At 38.3% G+C, this 20430-nt stretch overlaps 1 protein-coding gene across 4 annotated transcripts in view; it reads right to left on the bottom strand.

Annotated features, from left to right (window-relative positions):
- Positions 1-278: 278 nt before the first annotated feature.
- The window catches only part of COLEC11 (collectin sub-family member 11), a 126135-nt gene continuing 105983 nt past the window's right edge, over positions 279-20430 (bottom strand). For 2 of the 4 annotated variants that reach the window (XM_006863969.1, XM_006863970.1), the window contains 4 exons: positions 16221-16292; positions 10285-10338; positions 873-968; positions 279-670 (listed from right to left, as the gene is read on the bottom strand). In XM_006863969.1, coding sequence (XP_006864031.1) covers positions 279-670; positions 873-968; positions 10285-10338; positions 16221-16292 — 614 coding nt within the window. The remainder of the gene's footprint in view (positions 671-872; positions 969-10284; positions 10339-16220; positions 16293-20430) is intronic. The other 2 variants (XM_006863971.1, XM_006863972.1) reach the window with 1 other exon arrangement.

Here is a 20430-nt window from a genome sequence, read left to right as displayed (position 1 = left end):
CTACTACAGGTAATAAAACTTCACTTCTTCAGAAATAGCACCCCAGAAATCCTTTTCCTTTTAAGCATACACCATTCTCTAAGGCTCAGAAAAATGGCCCTTTAATTAATGAACCTTTTCACTTCTGAATGAGAAACAATGCTATTAGAAAGAACTCTCCTATTTACAGATGTACAGCTCATTGGCTGCCATCACTTTCTTGGAGACAGCACTGTTAATAATGCTATAAAAAGCAGTGATTCAAACAGGCTGGTTTCCCATTCAACACTGATACCTGCTCACACATTTTCCTTGTCAAATTCACATATGAAATACATGGTGATGTGGCAAGCCACGTCATTCCAGCCCCCAGAGGCCACCATTTCTACACAGTCCTCCTCGTCGTAGGCATTGTTAGGCTCACCATTCCGCCACTTGCTGAAGGTCTGCATGGGGGACCGGTCTGAATAAACAAAAGTGCCCTCTTTTTCGAGGTCATTGATCCCAATGAAAATTCGAGTGAGGCCTGCTTGAGTGATGTAAGAGGCAATCAGGCCGTTGGAGGTCTCATCTTTGGGCATGCTCAGCATCCCTCCTCGCCCTTGGCAGGACTGCTGGGCATCCACATACCTTTTCTCTTCCTTCACCAGCAGATAGATCCTATTAGCTGACTCTTGCACACCAGCGACAGCTGCAGGGGAGGGCAGTGCTGAAAAGTGAGCACTTGCATTTCTATAAACAAACTTAATGCACACCACACACAAAAAGTAGACACAGACATCAGAGAGGATCGATAATATGGAAATATTAGGAATCATTCTATTTTGGGGTGCTTAAGGGTGCTGGGAAGGCAGTCTGTATGGAAAAAGGGGAAAGTGTTGAGAAGAACATACCATTTTTTATGAATTTTAACTCATTTGTCAATTGAGTGACCAGGTTATCCATCTCCCCAATGGCCTTCCTTAGCTGGCTGCATTCACATGGTATGCCTGCAAAGACCAGGGTCATTGTATCATAAAGAGTAAGCACAGGAATGGGGTCCAAAAATAAGTAGATACCTTCTCCAAAAACTGTATTATATTCAACAAATAGTCCATGCAGATCTTTAAAGACATGATAATGATTTTGGACTTTATCATAAGGGCAAAGAGAAACCATGAAAGGTTTTAACAAGTAAACAAACTGATTCATGTTTTTAAAATAGCATTCTGGTTGCAGTGTGAAGAATGAAATGGAGGAGGCACAGGGACAAGAAAGGAGGCAGAGACATCAGCTAAGGAGTTCTCAGAGAAACTGAGAGAAATAATAAGGATGGATAGTCTGCATTAGGGTGGCAGTGGAGATGGAGAAAAGTCAAAACTGTTTTAGAAAAATTTTGGTGGTAGAGCCAACATGATTAAATGATTGCTTGAACATTGAAGTGAACTGAATGAAGTTGAAGGACATATCTAGGTATCTAATTTGAGTAACTCAATGGAAAGTAGTACTATTTATTGTTCCGACTTGGGGAAGAGAGGCACGGTGAACTAAAAGTATTTATGAGATATCCCAAGTCGAGAATCTTAGTTGACCAGTTGGAGCTCTAATGAGAAGTCTGAGCTAGACATACATAATTGAGCATTATTGGCCTATATCACAAGACAAAGATGAGGCTTTCTGCTTCCCCAAAGATTTACAGCCTCAAAAACCCTACACAGGGTTGCTGTGATTTGGCACCAACTCCAAAGCACTTAACTGTGGACTGAGGAAGGGAGTTTAGATCAGCCCTTGAAGAAACACTAACATGTAATGGATGGAGAAGGAGTCAGGAAATGAGACTTAGGAGAAATGCACAAAGGGAATAAGGAATATGTGGTATCATAGAAGTCAAGGAGAGAGAAAGCCTCAAGAAGAAGGGGAGGGTGTGGCGCTACTGAACATCAAGAAAGAAGATGACTGAAGGTTGCCCTTTGGTTAAACTACATAATTATCATTGAGACATCTCAGCAAGAGCCATTTCAGTGGAATGGTGGAGCAGAAGACAGTGGGAGAGGAAGTAGTCCATGGAGGCACTGAGTAAACACCAAACTAACAAAATCTGGATGTGGAGCAGAGAAGCAAGAGTACTAGAGAGAGCCAAGAGTCAAGTGTGGGTTTCTGTGGGACTCTTAAAAGATAGTTTTGCTTTAGGATAAAAATCTGAGTATATATATAAAAATGATGACAGAAAGGAGCTGATTGAAAGATATTAAAGATAAAGACTGTGTCTATCCTCATATGCCAGGGGGCTTCAAAACTGTCATGAAAAAAAGGAATGAAAAGATAATGGAATTTTTCCACGAACTTTTTGAAGTCCCCCTGTACAGTAGGGCATGTAAGTTTACTGATAAGGCAGGAAATTCAGGACGCAGAGTACAGGTTTAAAAAAATGAAATAATAATAATAGCATTTTTTGAGCATTTCTACATCACCAGGTATGACTCCAAATATTTTACAGATATGAAGGAAATTTTTAAAAAGTGGGAAATTTTCACTATCTTTTGATTCTGGCTGTCCTCAAACTTTTTGAAGCCCCTCATATTAACATATTTAATTTATGATACTATTATCATCCAGTACAAAACATCCATACTATTGTTTTACATATGAGGAAATTGAGACAGATAGATGTTTGTCACTTTAGTGATCATCACAGATCAATGAGTGTCAGAGCAAATATTAGAATCCAGGCAATCTTGCAGAGTCTAGCTCCAAAGCCTATTTGTGTCTCCCAAACTAGGCTAGCCACCAATCATCTATCAGTTTGTTGCACTGTGGTGATTTGCATGTTGCTGTGATCCTGGAAGCTAATGTCACTAGTATTTTGAATGCCAGCAGGGTCACCCAGGGCAAACAGATTTCAGCTGAACTTCCATATAAGAAAGGCTCAAATCAAGAGGTGGACTACTTCCAAATTATTAGCCACTGAAAACCTTATGAAATATCAATGAAACTGCCCAATAGCATAAGAATATTGAAACATGATGAATAGCACCAGAATATTGTCAGATACAGATGAACCCCTCAGGTTGGAAGGCACTGAAAACATGACCAGGGAAGAGCTGTCTCTTCGAAGTAGAGTTGACCATGATGACACAAGTGGAGTAAAGATTTCAGGGCCTTCATTTACTGATGGGGTACAACTCAAAATGAAGGGAAAGAGCCACAAACATCCATTTTGTTGTTGTTAAGTGCTGTCAAGTTGGTTCCATCCCATAGAAACATCCATTAATAACTGGAAAATTGGAATTTCTCAAAAAAATGTAATGGAAAATACATAAGGTAATACAGAAACGTCTACAATCATATATTGACAGAGAACTTCCTTAGGTTCAAGCCGGATTCAGAAGAGGCCATGGAATGAGGGGTGTCACTACTGATATCTGATGGATCTTGGCTGAACAAAGAATACCAGAAAGATGTTTACCTGTGCTTTATTGACTACGCAAAGGCTTTCGATTGTGTGGATCATGACAAGCTATGGACAACATTGCAAAGTATGAGTATTCCAGAACACTTAATTGTGCTCATGACGAATCTGTACATGGGAATACTGAATGTTTTAAAATTAATAAAGGTGTGCGACAAGGTTGTATTCTTTCACCATACTTATTCAACCTGTATGTTCAGCAAATAATCTGAGAAGCTGGGTTTTATGAAGCAAAACGTGGCATCAGGATTGGAGGAAGACTCATTAACAACCTGCAATATGCAGATGATACAACCTTGCTTGCTGAAAGTGAAGAGGACTTAAAACATTTACTGATGAAGATCAAAGAGCACAGCCTTCACTATGGATTACATCTCAATGTAAAGAAAACAAAACTCCTCAGCACTGGACCAATAAACAACATTCTTTTCAACAGACAAAAGATTGAAGTGGTCAAAGATTTCATTATTCTTGGATCAACTATCAACACTCACGGAAGCAGCAGTCAAGAAATGAAACGACATACTGCATTAGGCAAATCTTCTGCACAAGACCTTTTTAAAGTGTTGAAAAGCAAAGATGTCAGCTTGAGGAATAAGGTGCATCTGACCCACGCCATGGTATTTTCAATAACCTCACATGCATGCGAAAGCTGGACAGTGAATAAGGAAGACCGTAGAAGAATTGATGCTTTTGAGTTATGGTGTTGGAGGAGAATATTGAAAGTGCCATGGGCTGCCAAAAGAACCAATAGATCCATTTTAGAAGCAATGCAGCCAGAGTGCTCCTTGGAGGCCAAGATGGCCAAACTTTGTCTCTCCTACTTCGGATATATTGTCAGGAGGGACCAGTCACTGGAGAAGGATATCATGTTTGGTAAGGTAAGGGTCAGAGAAAAAGAGGAAGACCCCCAATGAGATGAATTGGCCAAGTGGCAGCATCGATGGACTCAAGCATGGCAATAGTAGCAGGATTGGGCAGTGTTTCATTCTATTGTGCATAAGGTCACTGTGAGTCGGTACTGACTTGATGGCATCTAACAACAACTTCTAACTATGTCTTTGTAACCTCCCACCTAATGACTTTTACCTACTGGGTAAAAGAAGGTGGGGGAAGACGTTGATAGTATTTATGTGGTTGAGTTGTAAGTGATTGTTAACAAGGCTAACTGTAATTGTAAAATCTTGGAAATCTAACGAGTGGCTTTGTCAAGTTTGCCATCCTGCTGGGGATATATCAATGAGCCATCTTAGTGATATGTGTGGGCAGCGCACTCCACTCAGTTGCTTGACTAACCAAGCTCACCTCCGTTTGACCTCAAGTTCTTGACACTTGAGCTGGAGGCCTGACCTGACTGGCCAGCTTCCACAGCCTGGTGAGTCAACAGCCTAATTTGGTATGAGTGAGGAGAATCCTCCAGACCTGCAGATTTGGGATGTGCCAACCGCCACAATTGTGTGAGACATTTCATTGAGAGCCTGCAAGTTCTGTGAGCTATTGCAACAAACTGTGGAACCCTTGGATGTCAGGGAGAATACTGAGGGAAGAAGTAGTGATTGATATCAGGAATTATGTCAGCATGGGACTGTGAACCACAAGCTCGGCAGTTCAAGCCCTCTAGTTGCTCCTCAGAAACCCTATAGATAGTCACTATGAGTTGGAACCAACTTGATGGCATTTAGCAACAGTATAGCAATTTAGAAAAGTTAGACATTTGGGATAGCTTTATCCTCCACTTCATAGGGACCAGCCCTGTGCTGATCCTTCTAAAGGAAATTATTGTTGAGGTAAATAAGGACAACGTTACTATAATAGCATAACTAAAATATTGTTAAAGTAACAATTAAAATGTTATTTTCTTGTATCTATTTGTAATTTTTGAGACCCTACTATGCACCTTGTTTTTATTAATTCGTTTAATATGATTCAAGTATTTCATAAGAAACAAGTGAACTAATGGACAGGACCACATTATTAAAGACATCATTCGTTCGTTCAAAAAATTATGTTGGTGTCTATTAAGTAAGGCCTGTGCTATAAGCAATAGATAAATTAATAAACACACAATCTGCCTATGATGGGATCATGGTCTTGTTGAAGACTTTTTGTTTTTTTAATCACATTTGACTTGTTGTTGTTGTTGTTGTTGTTAAGTGCCGTCGAGTCGATTCCGACCCATAGCGACCCTGTGCAGGGTTTCCGAGGCTGTAAATCTTTACGGGAGCAGAAAGCCTCATCTTTCTCCCACAGAGTGGTTGGTAGTTTCGAACTGCTGACCTTGCGGTTTGCAGCCTAATTTGTAACCACTACACTACCAGAGCTCTGACTACCACTTTATAATTTAGGAAACTTTCCCATCCATCATCTCATTTGTTCTCTCTGCAGAAACCTTATGATTAGGTATCATTTTCAGATACAGGATCTGAAAATTGGAGTAGTATTCATAGATATGGCATAGTATTTAAAGTTTTCAAAATAGAATCTGTTCAAGTTAAAAAATATACACATATCTATGTATCTTTCCATTGCAGTACTGTCTTCCAAACAACTGTAATTGATGATTACAGAGTGAAGTGTAAACATAAGTAAACTCAACTATGTATGCATAACAAAGGATGCAGTATGGATGTTTTACTATGGAGCCTAACCTGCAGTGAAGGACAAATAAACCCCTCAGTCAATTACAGCCACACTGCTCCCCATCACAAACTGAAGTCTAGAATTATCCATGTTCCTGCTGCAAAATCAGATTTCACTAACATCATTTTGACTTAAACCTTTTCCTAAAACAAAACTCTTTATCAATAAGAAAATGGCCATGCTGACTCTGTTTAATTAAGTAGATATGTAATAATGCCCCCTGAGTACCAAGTGCTAGAGATTCAACGTGAGTAATAGGCAGACCCTCCCTTCATTACATTCTTCATAACAAGTTTTATGATACAAAATAAAATAAGGTTAGGGCCAAAAGAGAGGGAGACTCAAAGTATTATGGAAACACAGAGCATGAGGTTACCTGTGTATGCAGGAAGGTTGCATGGACAAGTAACACCTCAGTAGATTTTAAATGCTAGGTGAGAATATAAGGAAACATCATTGGGACTGAGAAGGAGGTATCCTAGTGTGGTGCTGCAGGTTAATGTGCTGGACTGCAAAGTGGGGTTGAACCACAAGGCTGGTGGGTCAAGCTCACCAGCTTATATAGAGTAGCTGTGAGTTATAACCGACTCCATGGCACTTAACAATGACAGTCCTTAAAAGAGAAATGGATTGAGCAAAGACTTGGGGGAGAAAAAACCTACTAGCCCTTAGTGTAGAATCTGTGAAAGGAAATTGAGGGAGACAAGGATGAAAATAGAGAATGAACCTCCAAGAGAAGAGTTTTTAAGACCAGCTAAGGGGTTTGGTCAAGGAGCTCTGGCAGCGTAGTGGTTACGAATCGGGCTGCGAACCTTAAGGCCAGCGGTTCGAAACTACCAGCCGCTCCGCGGGAGAAAGATGAGGCTTTCTACTCCCGTAAAGATTTACACCCTCGGAAACCCTGTACAGGGTCGCTATGGGTCGGAACCGACTCGATGGTACTTCACAACAACAACAACAAGGGGTTTGGTCAGGGACAGATTACTCAATAAGCAAGGTTTACTGTGCTTACTTACTAATCTATAGTGAACAATTTCACATTTTTTCACCACATCAATGATTCCATTTCTAGATATAGTTGGCATCTATTTCTCTCCCAACTCCAAAACACCTATCTGCAGAATCAAACTCTCTTTTCAAATTTATAATCCCAGAGACAGACAGAGTAAGTAATCCAGTGCTTACCTTGCTTACTGTGTAATCCACCTTTGAATTTGAGCCTTATTCTTCAGTAGAACAAAATACTGGGATTTTTAATAGGTTGCTGTTGTTGTCGTTAAGTGCCATCAAGTCAGTTCTGACCCATAGCGATAAGAGATATAAAATCAGAATCATGCTAGAGAACAATCTCTGTTCAATGGTGGTGTGCTGTTAAGTCGGTTTCTACTCATAGGGACCGTGTATAGGGTTTCCTAGGCTATAAATCTTTATAGGAGCAGAAAGCCTCATCTTTCTCCTGCAGAATGGCTGGTAGATTCAAACGGCTATAACCTTGCAGTTAGCGGTACAATGCGTAACCACTATGCTATCAGGGCTCCTTCTCTCTACAAAAGTGTAGATTATTATGTTTAAGGATGTAGGCTCTGGAGCCAGATTGTTGTTGCAGTTAAGTGCTGTTGAGCCCATGTTGATTCATAGAGAACCAAGTGATAAAGCAGAACTGACCACATGGTGTTTTCTAGGTTATAATCTTTACAAGAGCAGATCACCAGGTCTTTCTCCCCTGGGTCCACTGTATTTCTTGTTTCCACTTCTCCTTTTCCACTCTTCTTAGTTTTGTCTTCACACAGATGGTGCCATTTTTATCTGAAATGGTTGGACATTCTGTGGTGTGTGTACCTTACTTGTGTTGTTGTCTCCCCATATATTTATCTGTTGCTTGGCTGAAAAGTACAAACATCCAACCTTTGGGTTATAAGCAAAGCACTTAACTATTGTGGAGACAGATTACCTGGAATCAAATCCTGGCTATGTCACTCACCTTGGGCAAATTACTTAAGTTGTCTGTGACTCTGTTTCCACAACTATAAAATGGGATGATAACAGTACTCTCATACTATTGTGAAAGAAATTAAACAAGTTAAAACATGTAAGGTACTTAAATTCATCATTCTCAATTCTGGCTGGAATTAGAGTATCTTTAAGAGATTTTTTTTTAAATAACCATGTCCAGAAAGACCAGGCTTACAGATCAGATAGAGGCTGGTATAACCCCAAGACTCTGGCCCTTGGTTCACCCTTCAGCTCTGGAACTGAACTCACCCCAAGCTCAATTTTCAGCCAAGCAACAGATAGGTATATAGGGAGACAACAACACAAGTGAGGTACACACACCACACAATGGTCAACCATTTAAGATCAAAATGGCACCATCTACATGAAGACAAAACTAAGATGAGTGGAAAAGGAAGAAGGGAAACAAGCAATACAAGGGAAAAGTGGGACACATGACGCTACATTAAAGGGATTGCCATCACCGAGATCAAACGAAGTATGTATGATTTGTTGAATGTAAAACTGATGATCTGGTCTGTAAACCTTCTTTTCAGTCACAAGAAAAAGTTTTAAAAAATAAAAAACATCCTTATACCCACTCCCAAATATCCTAACTTAAATTATCTATACATCAGTATTTTTACAGAACCTCCTCAAGTGACTCTACTTTATAGTTAAAATTGGTATATAAATCTCAATGTTGTTGTTGTTGTTAAGTACCATGGAGTCGGTTCTGACTCATAGTGACCCTGCACAGGGTTTCCAAGGCTGCAAATCTTTATGGGAGCAGAAAGTCTCATCTTTCTCCCATGGAACAGCAGGTAGTTTCAAACTGTCGACCTTGATGTTAGCAGTCCTAAGTCTCAATACCCACTGACAAATAATATTGTTAGATAATAAGTTAATAGGGGAAAGGGACTGAGAAATGAAGAGTAGAGTATCAATTTAGTAATCGACATGAGAAGTAGTGAGTCTGAATCCAGGTGATGGTGGGAATACAGGGCTGGAAAGTAGAGAATTGAGAGGCAGTTTGGTGGGGATAGCAGTAAAACTTGCCTGACAATGGAAGTAGAAAAGGAAAAGTCTGAGTGAAAGTCTTAATTTTGTACATGAGAAGATGAATGTATCAATATAGAAATATGAAACATGGTGGGGCCAGAGGTTCTGGGAGAAAGATGAGGACCAATAGAGCCCCCTGATGGAAATGGCCATCAGACAAGTGGACATCAGAAATGAGTGTGTCCTGGGGGGAAGGGGGGAAGTTCACTATCAATAGCCATTTGTGTATCTGCCACGTGGAAGTGATGGATGAAGCCAGAAGAGAGGAAAAGGTGAATACCAAGAATGTGGACCAAGAAGAGAGGACCACAGACAAAACTTGGTAAATAAGAGAAGAAAAAGTAAAGGCAACAGAAAGGGCAAGCAGAAAGAAACGAGCTTCACCAGTATCCTAGGTCACATCAACATCAGGAAGTGGATGCTCAACAGGAAAACTATTGCAGCAAGCCTGAGCTAAATCCATTTGAGATGAATTAAGAGGTCACTGGTAACCTCAGAGGGAGAGAAGCTCCACTGGAGTCCATCTGTAAGGATAAATAATCTAAAAATTACAGATGTACTTGCTGAGAAGTTTGGTGGTACAAGGAAGGAAAGAAATACTGTGTTATCCAAAGATGCATTAAGAGCTGAGAAAAAAACAAAAACAAAAACTATAGGACAGGTATATCTGAACCTAAGGTTAAATACAAATATGATACTATATAGTAGTCAAACGGAATATAATCTTAAGAAGGATACCAAAATATTTTAGCATGCTCTTTTAAGAACTATTTCTATGCGATCAGTTTGACAACAGCAACTCAAAAGATTAAGTAGAAACCCTACCAACCAGTGACTTTATACTAATGAAGGAGAAACAACTCAGGAGAGGAGAGAGAGAATGGTTGTACAATTTGAAGACCTTAATCAATGGTACTAATTGGTACACACAGACACTGTTGAGGTGGTGCATGTTTTGCTATGTATATTTTTTTAATATTTAGGCAAAAGAAAATAAAATATTAAAATATTCTACAGGACCACCTGATTGGTAAGGGGAATATGTTTCATTATATGTATTTCCTGTTGCCTAGCTTATTACAGTTTCATATAATGATTTATACTTTTTCAAAAGTATAATTTTTAATATACTTTTTAAAATCCTTATACCATTTATGCCATACCTGGTTCTCCATTAGGACCAGGGGATCCTATATCACCAGAATCACCTTTTTCACCTGAAAAAGAAAAGCAAGATCAAATTCACCAAGCAGAGGTGGTCATGTTCCATTGGTTAAGAGGTATCAAAGGTTAAAAATGTTAGTTATTTTATGTATAATGTCCTGGGGGTTTCTCCTAGACCCTATGCTTACTATGAATTATAAGGAATTATATCCTATATATAATTATTCAGGACCTACTAATATGGTATGGATTAGTCAGTTCTGAAAAGTCTACTATATTTCATAGAAAACTACAGCTATCATCTCATAAATTTTTTAAATCACGAGCTAAGTGGCAACTAATTCTGATGCAATCTCTCTGCATGCTCCTCATTATAGCAGGCAAAGTCAGATAGATCACATAACTTTAGACTGGAGTGGACATTAGAGATTATTTAATGCAAAAGGAATCAGAAGTATGTATAACCTCATGCTGAGATCAAAGTCTTTCCTGACCCTCTTTTAAGAAACAGCACAGTGTAGTAGAAAGGTCCAAAAAATGAGAGACATAGGTTCTGGTCCTGGCATTAATCCTAACTACTTCTTCAATAGTACCCTGTTCCTCACTCATTTCTTCTCAGTGTAGTGGTTACGGGTCGGGCTGCTAACCTCAAGGTCAGCAGTTCAAAACTACCAGCCATTCTGTGGGAAAAAGATGAAGATTTACAGCCTTAGAAACCTTATGCAGGCTCACTATGAGTTGGAACCAACTCCATGGCCCACTACTACCACCATAAAAATAAAGGGATTTAGCGAAGTGATGTCAATAAAACTTTATAGCTACACTAAGATAAAACAAAAATATTTATATTCAAGTCCTCATGAATATTCTGAAGCACTATCTTTCTTCTCACTGAGAGAACACAAATCTCTTACCTGACATGGGATAGTGAAAGGGCAGGCAAATCCACATCTATAGGTTCATATTTTATTTGCAAAGATAGGTAAAAGAGCTAGGTGATATCCACCCAACTGATTCATCTGTGTTCTTTTTGTAACTGGGTGTTTTCTAAATATTATTTGTTGTTGTTGAGAATATACACAGCAAAATATACACCAATTTAATAGTTGCTACATCTGGTAGCATAGTGGTTATGAATCGGGCTGCTAACCTCAAGGTCAGCAGTTCGAAACTACCAGCTGTTCCATAGCAGAAAGATGAGGCTTTCTGCTTCCATAAAGTTTTACAGCCTCAGAAACCCTGTACAGGGTTGCTATGAGTCAGAACCGACTCCACGGCACTTAACAACAACAACATGTACAATTTAGTAAAACTGGTTACATTCTTCTTGTTGTACAGCTACTCTCACCTTCCTTTCCTGAGTTGTTCTTACTCATTAACATAAACTTACTGGACCTAAATTTTCTATTCAATCTTTGAATATGATCCCATCTAGATAATTCTTAAAACAACCTAATGTACAAGGCAGACCTTTTATACTAATTGTCATGGATTGAATTGTGTTACCCCATAATGTGTGTCAACTTTACTGGGCCATGATTCTCTAGTTTGGCAGCTGTGTAATGATGTAACAAGGCAGGTATGTAATGATCCCCCATGATATGATCTGATGTAAGAAGATTAAAGGTAGGAACTTAGTACCACCAAGAAAAAAGAGCCAGTAATAGAGCACATCCTTTGGACTCAGGTCTCTACATTAAAAACCTCCTATATCCAGGGAAGACTGATGCCAAGACACAGCGATCTCCAAGGAATGGCAGGTCTATAGATATTGAAAGGTAACAAGGAGAAAGAAGGCCTTCCCTAAAGCTGTTGCTGTAAATTCAAATTTCTAGCATCTGAAACTGTGAGAGAGTAAATTTCTGTTTGTTACAGCCATTCATTTCTGGGTTTTCTGCTATGTTGTTGTTATGTGCTGTCAAGTCAATTCTGAATCATAGCAACTCTGTATAGGGCTCTCAAACACTTGAAAGAGGTCTTTTGCAGAAGAGTTGCCTAACGTAATATATCAACTGATTTCTTGGTTGTAGATCCATGAGTGTTGGTTGTAGATCCAATCAAAATGAAGTCTTTGGCAACTTTCATCTTTTCAACATTTATCATGATGTTATTTATTGGTCCAGTTCTGAGGATTTTTGCTTTCTTTACATTGACGTGTAACACAAGTCTTTGATCTTGATCAGTAAGTATTTTAAGTTTTCTTCTTTTCCAGCAATAAGGTTATATCATCTGCATATTACAGGTGGTTAGTAGATTTTATTCTCTTAGCTACTATTATAAATGGAATTCTTTCCTAATAACCTTCTCAGGTTTATTATTGCTGATGTATAGAAATGCAACTGATTTTTTTTAGATGACCTGATAGCCTACAACTTTGCTACAATCCTGCATTAGCTCCAGAGGTTTTCTAGTGGATTCTCAGATTTTCTATATATAGGATTATATCATCTACAAATAAGGACGTATGCAAATAGATGTAATTTTACTTCTTCTTTTCTAATCTGGATAGATTTTATTTCTTTTTCTTGTCTTATTGCTTGGACTAAGGCTTTTAAAATAATACTGAACAGAAGTGAGAGTGGGGAACCTTGTCTTGTTCCTGATTCAAAAGGTAACTTTTAATATTATATGTAATGTTGACTGTCGCCTTCTCATATATGTCTTGAATTATCCTGAGTAATTTCCCTTCTACATTGCAATCTTCTTCAGGGTTTTCCTCAAGAAATGGTGTTAGATTTTATCAAATATTTTTTCTACATCCATAGAGATAATCATATGGTTCTTTTCCTTTGCTCTATTGATTATATTAATTTATTTTCTATTGTTGAACCATCCTTGCATTCATGAAATAAATTCCACTTGGTCATGACTCTTTTAATATACTGTTGGATTCTGTTTGCTAGTATTTTGTTGAAGCCTCTATATTTATAAGAGAAGTTAGCCTGTAGTTTTCTTTTCTTGTGGTAACTTTGTGTGATTTTGATATCAGGGTTATTTTTGTTTGATAGTATTAATTAGGAAATATTTCTTCCTTCTCTTTCTTTTGGAAGAGTTTAAACAGTATTGGTGTCAATTCTTCTCTAAATGTTTGGTAGAATTCCCCAGTGAAGTCATCTGGTCCAAGGCTTTTCTTGTGTGGGGGAGCTTTTTGATCCTTGATACGATCTCTTCATTTATATTGGGTCTGCTCTGTTGAGGCTTTCTTTTCCCTGAATCATTTGGATATGTTCCTTTGTGTGCTTTATATCACAAACAGTGGTGACTTGAAAAATGGTTGAAAACTCAACAAAGAAAGACCCATATGGTAATCTCAGAAATGTAGCAAATCAAATAAATGAAGCCAAATAAGGGTGTTCTTTACAAGGTTTCATTTGGGTAGATAGTGAAATTTACCCAGAGCACATGTTATACATAAGAAGTAGACATATCTCTTATTTTATCATGCAGATGTACGTACATTTTAAATAAATCAGTGCATCAATAGTACAGGTATTCACCCTGATTTTCCAGAAGACACAACTGAGCTTATCTGGCCACACTTTCAACCACACCCTTGAACTCAGAAACCTTTCTTCTAGGTGAGACTTGGGGCTCAGGTGGATTATGTGGCCATGGAGCAGAACAAACTAACTGAAATCATTCATAGAGATAACCAAGTTGTTGGTAACAGTTCCTGGGTTAACCTACTCTAAGGTAGATTAAGAAGCAGAAGGAACCTGGGCACCAGAATGAGGCACCTGAGATTCTAGAGTCAAACTCCATCTCTGCCTCTAATTTTCAGAGTAACTTTGCACCAACTTCTAAGACCCTCTAGCCTCAGTTCCCTAATTTCTAATACCTATTTAAAAAATAAAAACAAAAAACTGTTGCCATCGAATGGATTTAGAGTAGGACTATTCCATGGGGTTTTCAATGGCTGTGATCTTTCTTCTGATGTCTCATTTACAACAGATTCTGTCAGGTTTTTAGTTAGTAGCCAAGCATTTAACATTTTGTACCTCCCAGGCACTCCTCTAATATCTATAAGGTATTTCTACTGAAGGGGCCCTGGTAGTGTAGTGAATTAAGAGATGGACTGCTAACTGCATCATCAGCAGTTCAAATCTTCCAGTCACTCCCCAGGAGAAAGATGAGACTTTCTGCTCCCATAAAGATTTACAGCCTCAGAAACCCTATTCAGAGTCACTAAGAGTCAGAGCTGATTCAATGATACATAACAAACAGCAACAACATACTTGTAGAGGGAGTTCTGGTGTGGCACTTTAGGATAAGCACTGGTCTGCTAACCACAAAGTTGGTGGTTCAAACCCATCAGTCATCCCTGTAAACTCTATAAAGGGTCACTATGGGTTGTAACAGTTGTAACTTAACAGCACTTAATAACAACATACTTGTATGGAGATTTTAATGAGGTAATTCACTAAGAAATGGGTGACTACTTACTCAATGCCTTCCTTAGCACCTCAATGTCTGGTCACCATTCTAGAGTATAGCACAGGTGTGAAACAAATTAGGAACTCAGAAAACATTTGTTGATTCAGTCATGATAAGAAAATATGAGAACAGTGCAATTTTGAGAAATCCCTTAACTGCCTTGGCCATCAGTCTCTTCATCATGAGAATAATAATACCTGACCAACCATCTCACCTGGTGTGGTGCTATAGCATAAGCTACATCTGATATCTGAAAGATCAGCAATTCAAACCCACCAGGGATTCTTCAGAAACAGTACGCAGGGTTGCTTTGAGTCAAACCACCTCGACAGCACACGTAACAACAACAAACCATCTCCCCAAGGGCTTTATGTGAAAGTCAAATGAGGTAGCAAAATGGACATCACTTGAAAATCTCAGGTGTTAAATGAATCCAGGCATAGTTACTAGTGATACTGCGTTTGCATCTGTTGTTGCCATCCTGTTTCCGGTTTGTATGAAAATTAGCCTACATCCTTGTGATAGTTAAGGTTTTGTGCCAATTTAACTGCGATAAGATTCTCAGTTGTTTAGCAGTTAAGATGTAGTTATCACCTCCATGATGAGATGCAATATGAAGCAAACTGTGATCTGATGTGATCAGTTCTGATCTGATTTAATTATCCTATGTATTGTAAATCCTCACTTCTATGATGTTAATAAGGCCAGATCCATAGGACTAGGTTGTATTTTGAGTAAATCTCTTTAGAGATATAAAAGGAGAGAAGTAAGCAGAGCTAGTAGGACCTACTACCAGCAAGAAAGAAGAGCTGGGTGTGGAGTGTGTCTTTTGGACCCGGGGTCCCAGTACTAAGAAGCTCCTAGACCTAGGGGAAGACTAATGCCAAGATGCATGGAGTTCTACAAGGAATGATGGACCTTCAGATGCCAAAAGGAAACTAGGACCTTTCCCCAGAGACAACAAAGAGAAAGCCTTCCCCAAGAGTCGACACTCTGAATTTGGACTTAAAGTCTCTTAACTGTGAGAGAATAAATTTCAGGTTGTTAAAGTTGTCCACTTGTGCTATCTCTGTTACAGCAGCACTAGATAACTAAGACAACCCTCAAAATGTCTAAGAAAGTACAGCTGGAGAATAACAGACATAGGGTCTCTTGTAGCGTTATGAAACTTGTTAAGGAAGTTGTAGTTGAAAAATCAAAATCTTCCTCAAGCATCCCAGGGAGGCCTCCAGATCACAGTTCCTGATCTCTGGCCCAGTGACAGCATGTAAACCTCAGCTGAATTGGGATCATTTTGCTCCACCCTAGTGGGAACAAAACAAACAACTAACTCTGATTACTCACAAAATATAAACACTGTGAAAGATTAACCATGTATAATGCACACATCAAATATAATAAAAACACCAGGCAAGTTGGTTCCATTTGTAAATATTCTTGGAGTATTCAGATTCTAGGCATCTGAGAGTTTAATATGAGGCAAGAATAGAATCACAAATACCTTTAGAACCAACCGGTCCAATTTTTCCATGGCGACCCACACTGCCTTTCTGTCCTTTGTCACCCATGTCTCCTGCAGAAAACAATAAAGTTAAAGTTGATTATGCACCTGTTTCACATTATGCATATACACACAGACATTCTATCTGTATGCTGAGTATATAATCTGAGAAGCTGGAATATATGAAGAAAAATGTGAAATCAGGATTGGAAGAACACTCATTAACAACCTGCGATATATAGACAATACAACCTGCTTGATGAAAGTGAAGAAAACTTAAAAGACATACTGATAAAGATTAAAAACCCAGCTTTTGGTATGGGTTGCACCTCAGTGTAAAAAAACAAAAATCCTCAACACTGGACCAATACACAACATGCATATAAATCGAGAAAAGACTGAAGTTTTCAAAGACTTCATTCTGCTTGGATCAACCATCAACACTCATGGAAGCAGCAGTCAAGAAATCAAATGATGTATTGCATTGGACAAACCTGCTGTACAAGACCTCTTAAAATTTCCAAGAGCAAAGATGTCAGTTTGAGAACTAAGGTGTGCCTGACCCAAGCCATGATATTTTTAATAACCTCATATGCATGTAAAAGTTGGCCAGATAATAAGGAAGACTGTAGAAGAATTGATACATTTGAATTATGGTATTGGAGGAGAATATTAAGAGTACCATGGACTGCCAAAAGAACAAAACAATCTGTTGGAAGAAGTACAGCCAGAATGTTCCTTGGAAGCCAGGATGGCCAGACTTCATCTCTCATATTTCTGATATACTATTCAGCCATTGTAATCAACACATCTAGTATTGTTTCAGTGTTAGACACATAAAATAGTGGAATAGAATTGATAACTCAGGATTAAACCCAGTCATCTTCAGACAAGTGGTTATCAACAAGACATCAAAGTCCATCCAGTGGTGCAAGAACAGTCTCTTTAAAAAATGGTGCTGTCAAAACTGCATATCCACTTGTAGAAAAAAAAATAGGACCCACACCTGATACTGTGCATAAAAACTACCTAAAAAAATTATTCAACGACCTAAATGTCAAATCTAAAACCATAAAATTCCTGTCAGACAACACAAGACAAAAACTACAGAATCTAATCTTTTGTTTAAAATCTATAACAAACGTAATAACAAATGCACAAATAGATGAAAAAACGGACAATTGAGACCTCATAAAGTTTAAAGACATATACTAATCAAAGGACTTTGTTGTTATTGTTAGGTGCCATTGAGTTGGTATTGACTCATAGTGACCCTATGCACAACAGAATGAAACATTGCCCGGTCCTGGGCTAACCTCACAATTGTTGCCATGTTTGAGCCCATTGATGCTGCCACTTTGCCAATCCATCTCGATGGGATCTTCCTCTTTTTCTTTGACCCTCTACCTTACCAAACATGATATCCTTCTCCAGTGACTGGTCCTTCCTGACAATATGTCCGAAGTATGAGAGACAAAGTCTGGCCATCCTGACTTCCAAGGAGGACTCTGGCTGCACTTCTTTTGGCAGTCCATGGCACTTTCAATATTCTCCTCCAACACCGTAACTCAAAAGCATCAATTCTTCTATGATCTTCCTTATTCACTCTCCAACTTTCACATGCATATGAGGTTATATATATAACAAAATCAAAAGACTTTATTAAAGAATAAACAGCTTACAGCATGGGGGGTGTGTGGAATCTTGGGAAATGATTTATCCAAAAAGGTCTAAAATCTATAGAAAATTACAACAACTCAACAAAAAGAAAGACAACCCAGTCATAAAATGGACTAAGAACATGAACAGAACCTTTACCAAAGAGGAAATCCAAGCAGCCAACAAACATAAAAAATACAAATCAAAACCACAATGAGGCATCATCTTACCTTAGCTAAAATAGCTCTGGTGAATAAAAGCAAGGAGATTGGAACCCTTATCTGTTGTTTGTGAAACTATAAAATGGTAGAAACACTATGAAAAATGGTATGGCACTTTCTCAAAAAACTAGAAATAGAGCTACCCTATGATTCATCAATCCCACACCCTAGATACCTAAAAATAGTGATGCAAACAGACATATATACAACTATGTTCATTGCTGCTTTATTCACAATTACAAATAAGTAGAAACAATCTAAGGGTCCATCAACACAAAAATGGATAAGCACACTGTGGTACACACATACAGTGGATTATCATGCAACCATACAAAAATTATGTTCATGAAACATATCATGACATATATGGACCTGGAGAGCATAAAATTAAATGAAATGAATCAAGTATATAAGGACAAATATTGTCTTATCTTTATTTTATAAGAAGACAAGAATAGATAAACAGAGAAATTCCAATGTTCAATGGTAGTTACCAGAAAGAGGATGGGTGGAAAAAGTATATTGGATATAATACAATGGAGATTAGTTGTTTCTGATGATGGGAAAAGTAGTACTGATTATGAAGGTACATAGCACAACCAAAGTAATAATGAATGTTTGAACACATATGGATAGATACAGGCTGCTTGGCATATGAATTGGTACAGATGTCTACATAGGTAAGAACAGATAGAAGCATTTATAAAAACCAAAAGCCAAACCCACTGCCATAGAGTCTATTTCAATTCATAGCCATCCCATATGACAAAGTAGAACTATTCCATTGGGTTTCTGAGACTGTAAATCTTTACAGTAACAGACAACCTCATCTTTCCTCCTTGGAGCTCCTGGTGGGTTTGAACCCTGAACCTTAAGGTTAGTAGTCCACCGCACCACCACAGCCCCTAAACATATTGTTGTTATTGTTAAGTGCTGTTGAGTCATCAGTTCTAACTCATAATGACCCTGGATAGGGTTTCCAAGGAGCATCTGGTGGGTTTGAACTGCCAACTTTGGGATTAGTAGTTCAATACTTATCCTATAGTGCCACACCATGTAAGTATGTATAAATACAAATATGTGTGTACAAGCAAATATATTCATTGAGGACACAAATATGGATACCCCTGGTGTGGCGCTGTGGGTTAATGCGCCAGACTGCAAAGCCGTTTGAACTGCAAGGTTGGTGGTTCAAGCTCAGCAGCGTCTCCTTGAAAACCCTATACAGGATCGCTATGGGTCGGAACCGACTCGATGGCACTTATCAACAACAACAAAATATAGTGAGCAGTCATCTAATATACAACTACAGAAAGAAAGAAAGAAAGAAAGAAGTCTGTAAGATCCACAATCTCATCTACCCGAGACCAGAAAAACTAGATAGTAATCAGACACCACAACACTTACTGGGATCACAATAGTTGGTTCCTGATAGAATGGGTTGAAAATATGGAGCAGAACTCAAATTCTTGCTTAGAAATAAAAAAGGTCAAACTGGAATAGTAGAGGACCCCCTGAGACTACTGTCCTTTTTAAACACAGAATGAAGCCTATCCCCTGAGATCACCATTTAGTGAAATAACAGTGGCACACAAAATAAAGGATATTATACCCACTCACTTATTGGCATGGTTAGATTCTAAAGACCAGATTTTTATTGTGAAAATTGTTGTTACACAAAAATAAAGGATGACCACATCAGACCACATAATGGAGGATAACTAATTACATTATTACATAACTGCCAAATCACTGATAATCATAGGCCAGTCAAGTGGACACATTCCCTTAACTATCAAAGCCACCATTTGCCTTGCACTGTGGCAATCATTACTGCCACATGTACATTTTTAATGCACAGAAGTCAGATAGTAACTTTTTATTATTGTCATAAATGCAAATGTCAGATAATGAGATAGTGAGGAAAAGGCATACCTCTCAGATCAGTCTCCTACTTAAAAACCATCAGTCTAAGACCAAAAGGTCATAAATTTCTAAAAACCAAAAATCAGAAGATAAGGGGTTAGGGAAACTAGAGTACTAGAAAGGTATCAAGCAATATAATTAAAGAAAATGTTGACACATTGTGATAAATATAACTAATGTCACTGAACAATTTATGTAGAAATTGTCAGTGAAACTCTAACTTCCTGTGTAAACTTTCACTAAAAACTAAATAAAATATTATTTTTTTAAAAAGAGTGATTTAAATTCCAGTAAGATGGCAGACTAGGCCGATGTGCTACATGGACTTTCTACAACAAAGATACGAGACCCCAAAAAAAACAGATAGAGATGAAAATCCTGGAACCCTGAACTTCAAAAGAAAG

The sequence above is a fragment of the Chrysochloris asiatica genome, unplaced genomic scaffold (genome assembly GCF_000296735.1).
Source record: "Chrysochloris asiatica unplaced genomic scaffold, ChrAsi1.0 scaffold00058, whole genome shotgun sequence".
Classification (NCBI taxonomy): Eukaryota; Metazoa; Chordata; class Mammalia; order Afrosoricida; family Chrysochloridae; genus Chrysochloris; species Chrysochloris asiatica.
The sequence above is the reverse complement of the archived record's forward strand: the minus strand, read 5'-3'. Positions and strand labels throughout refer to the sequence as shown.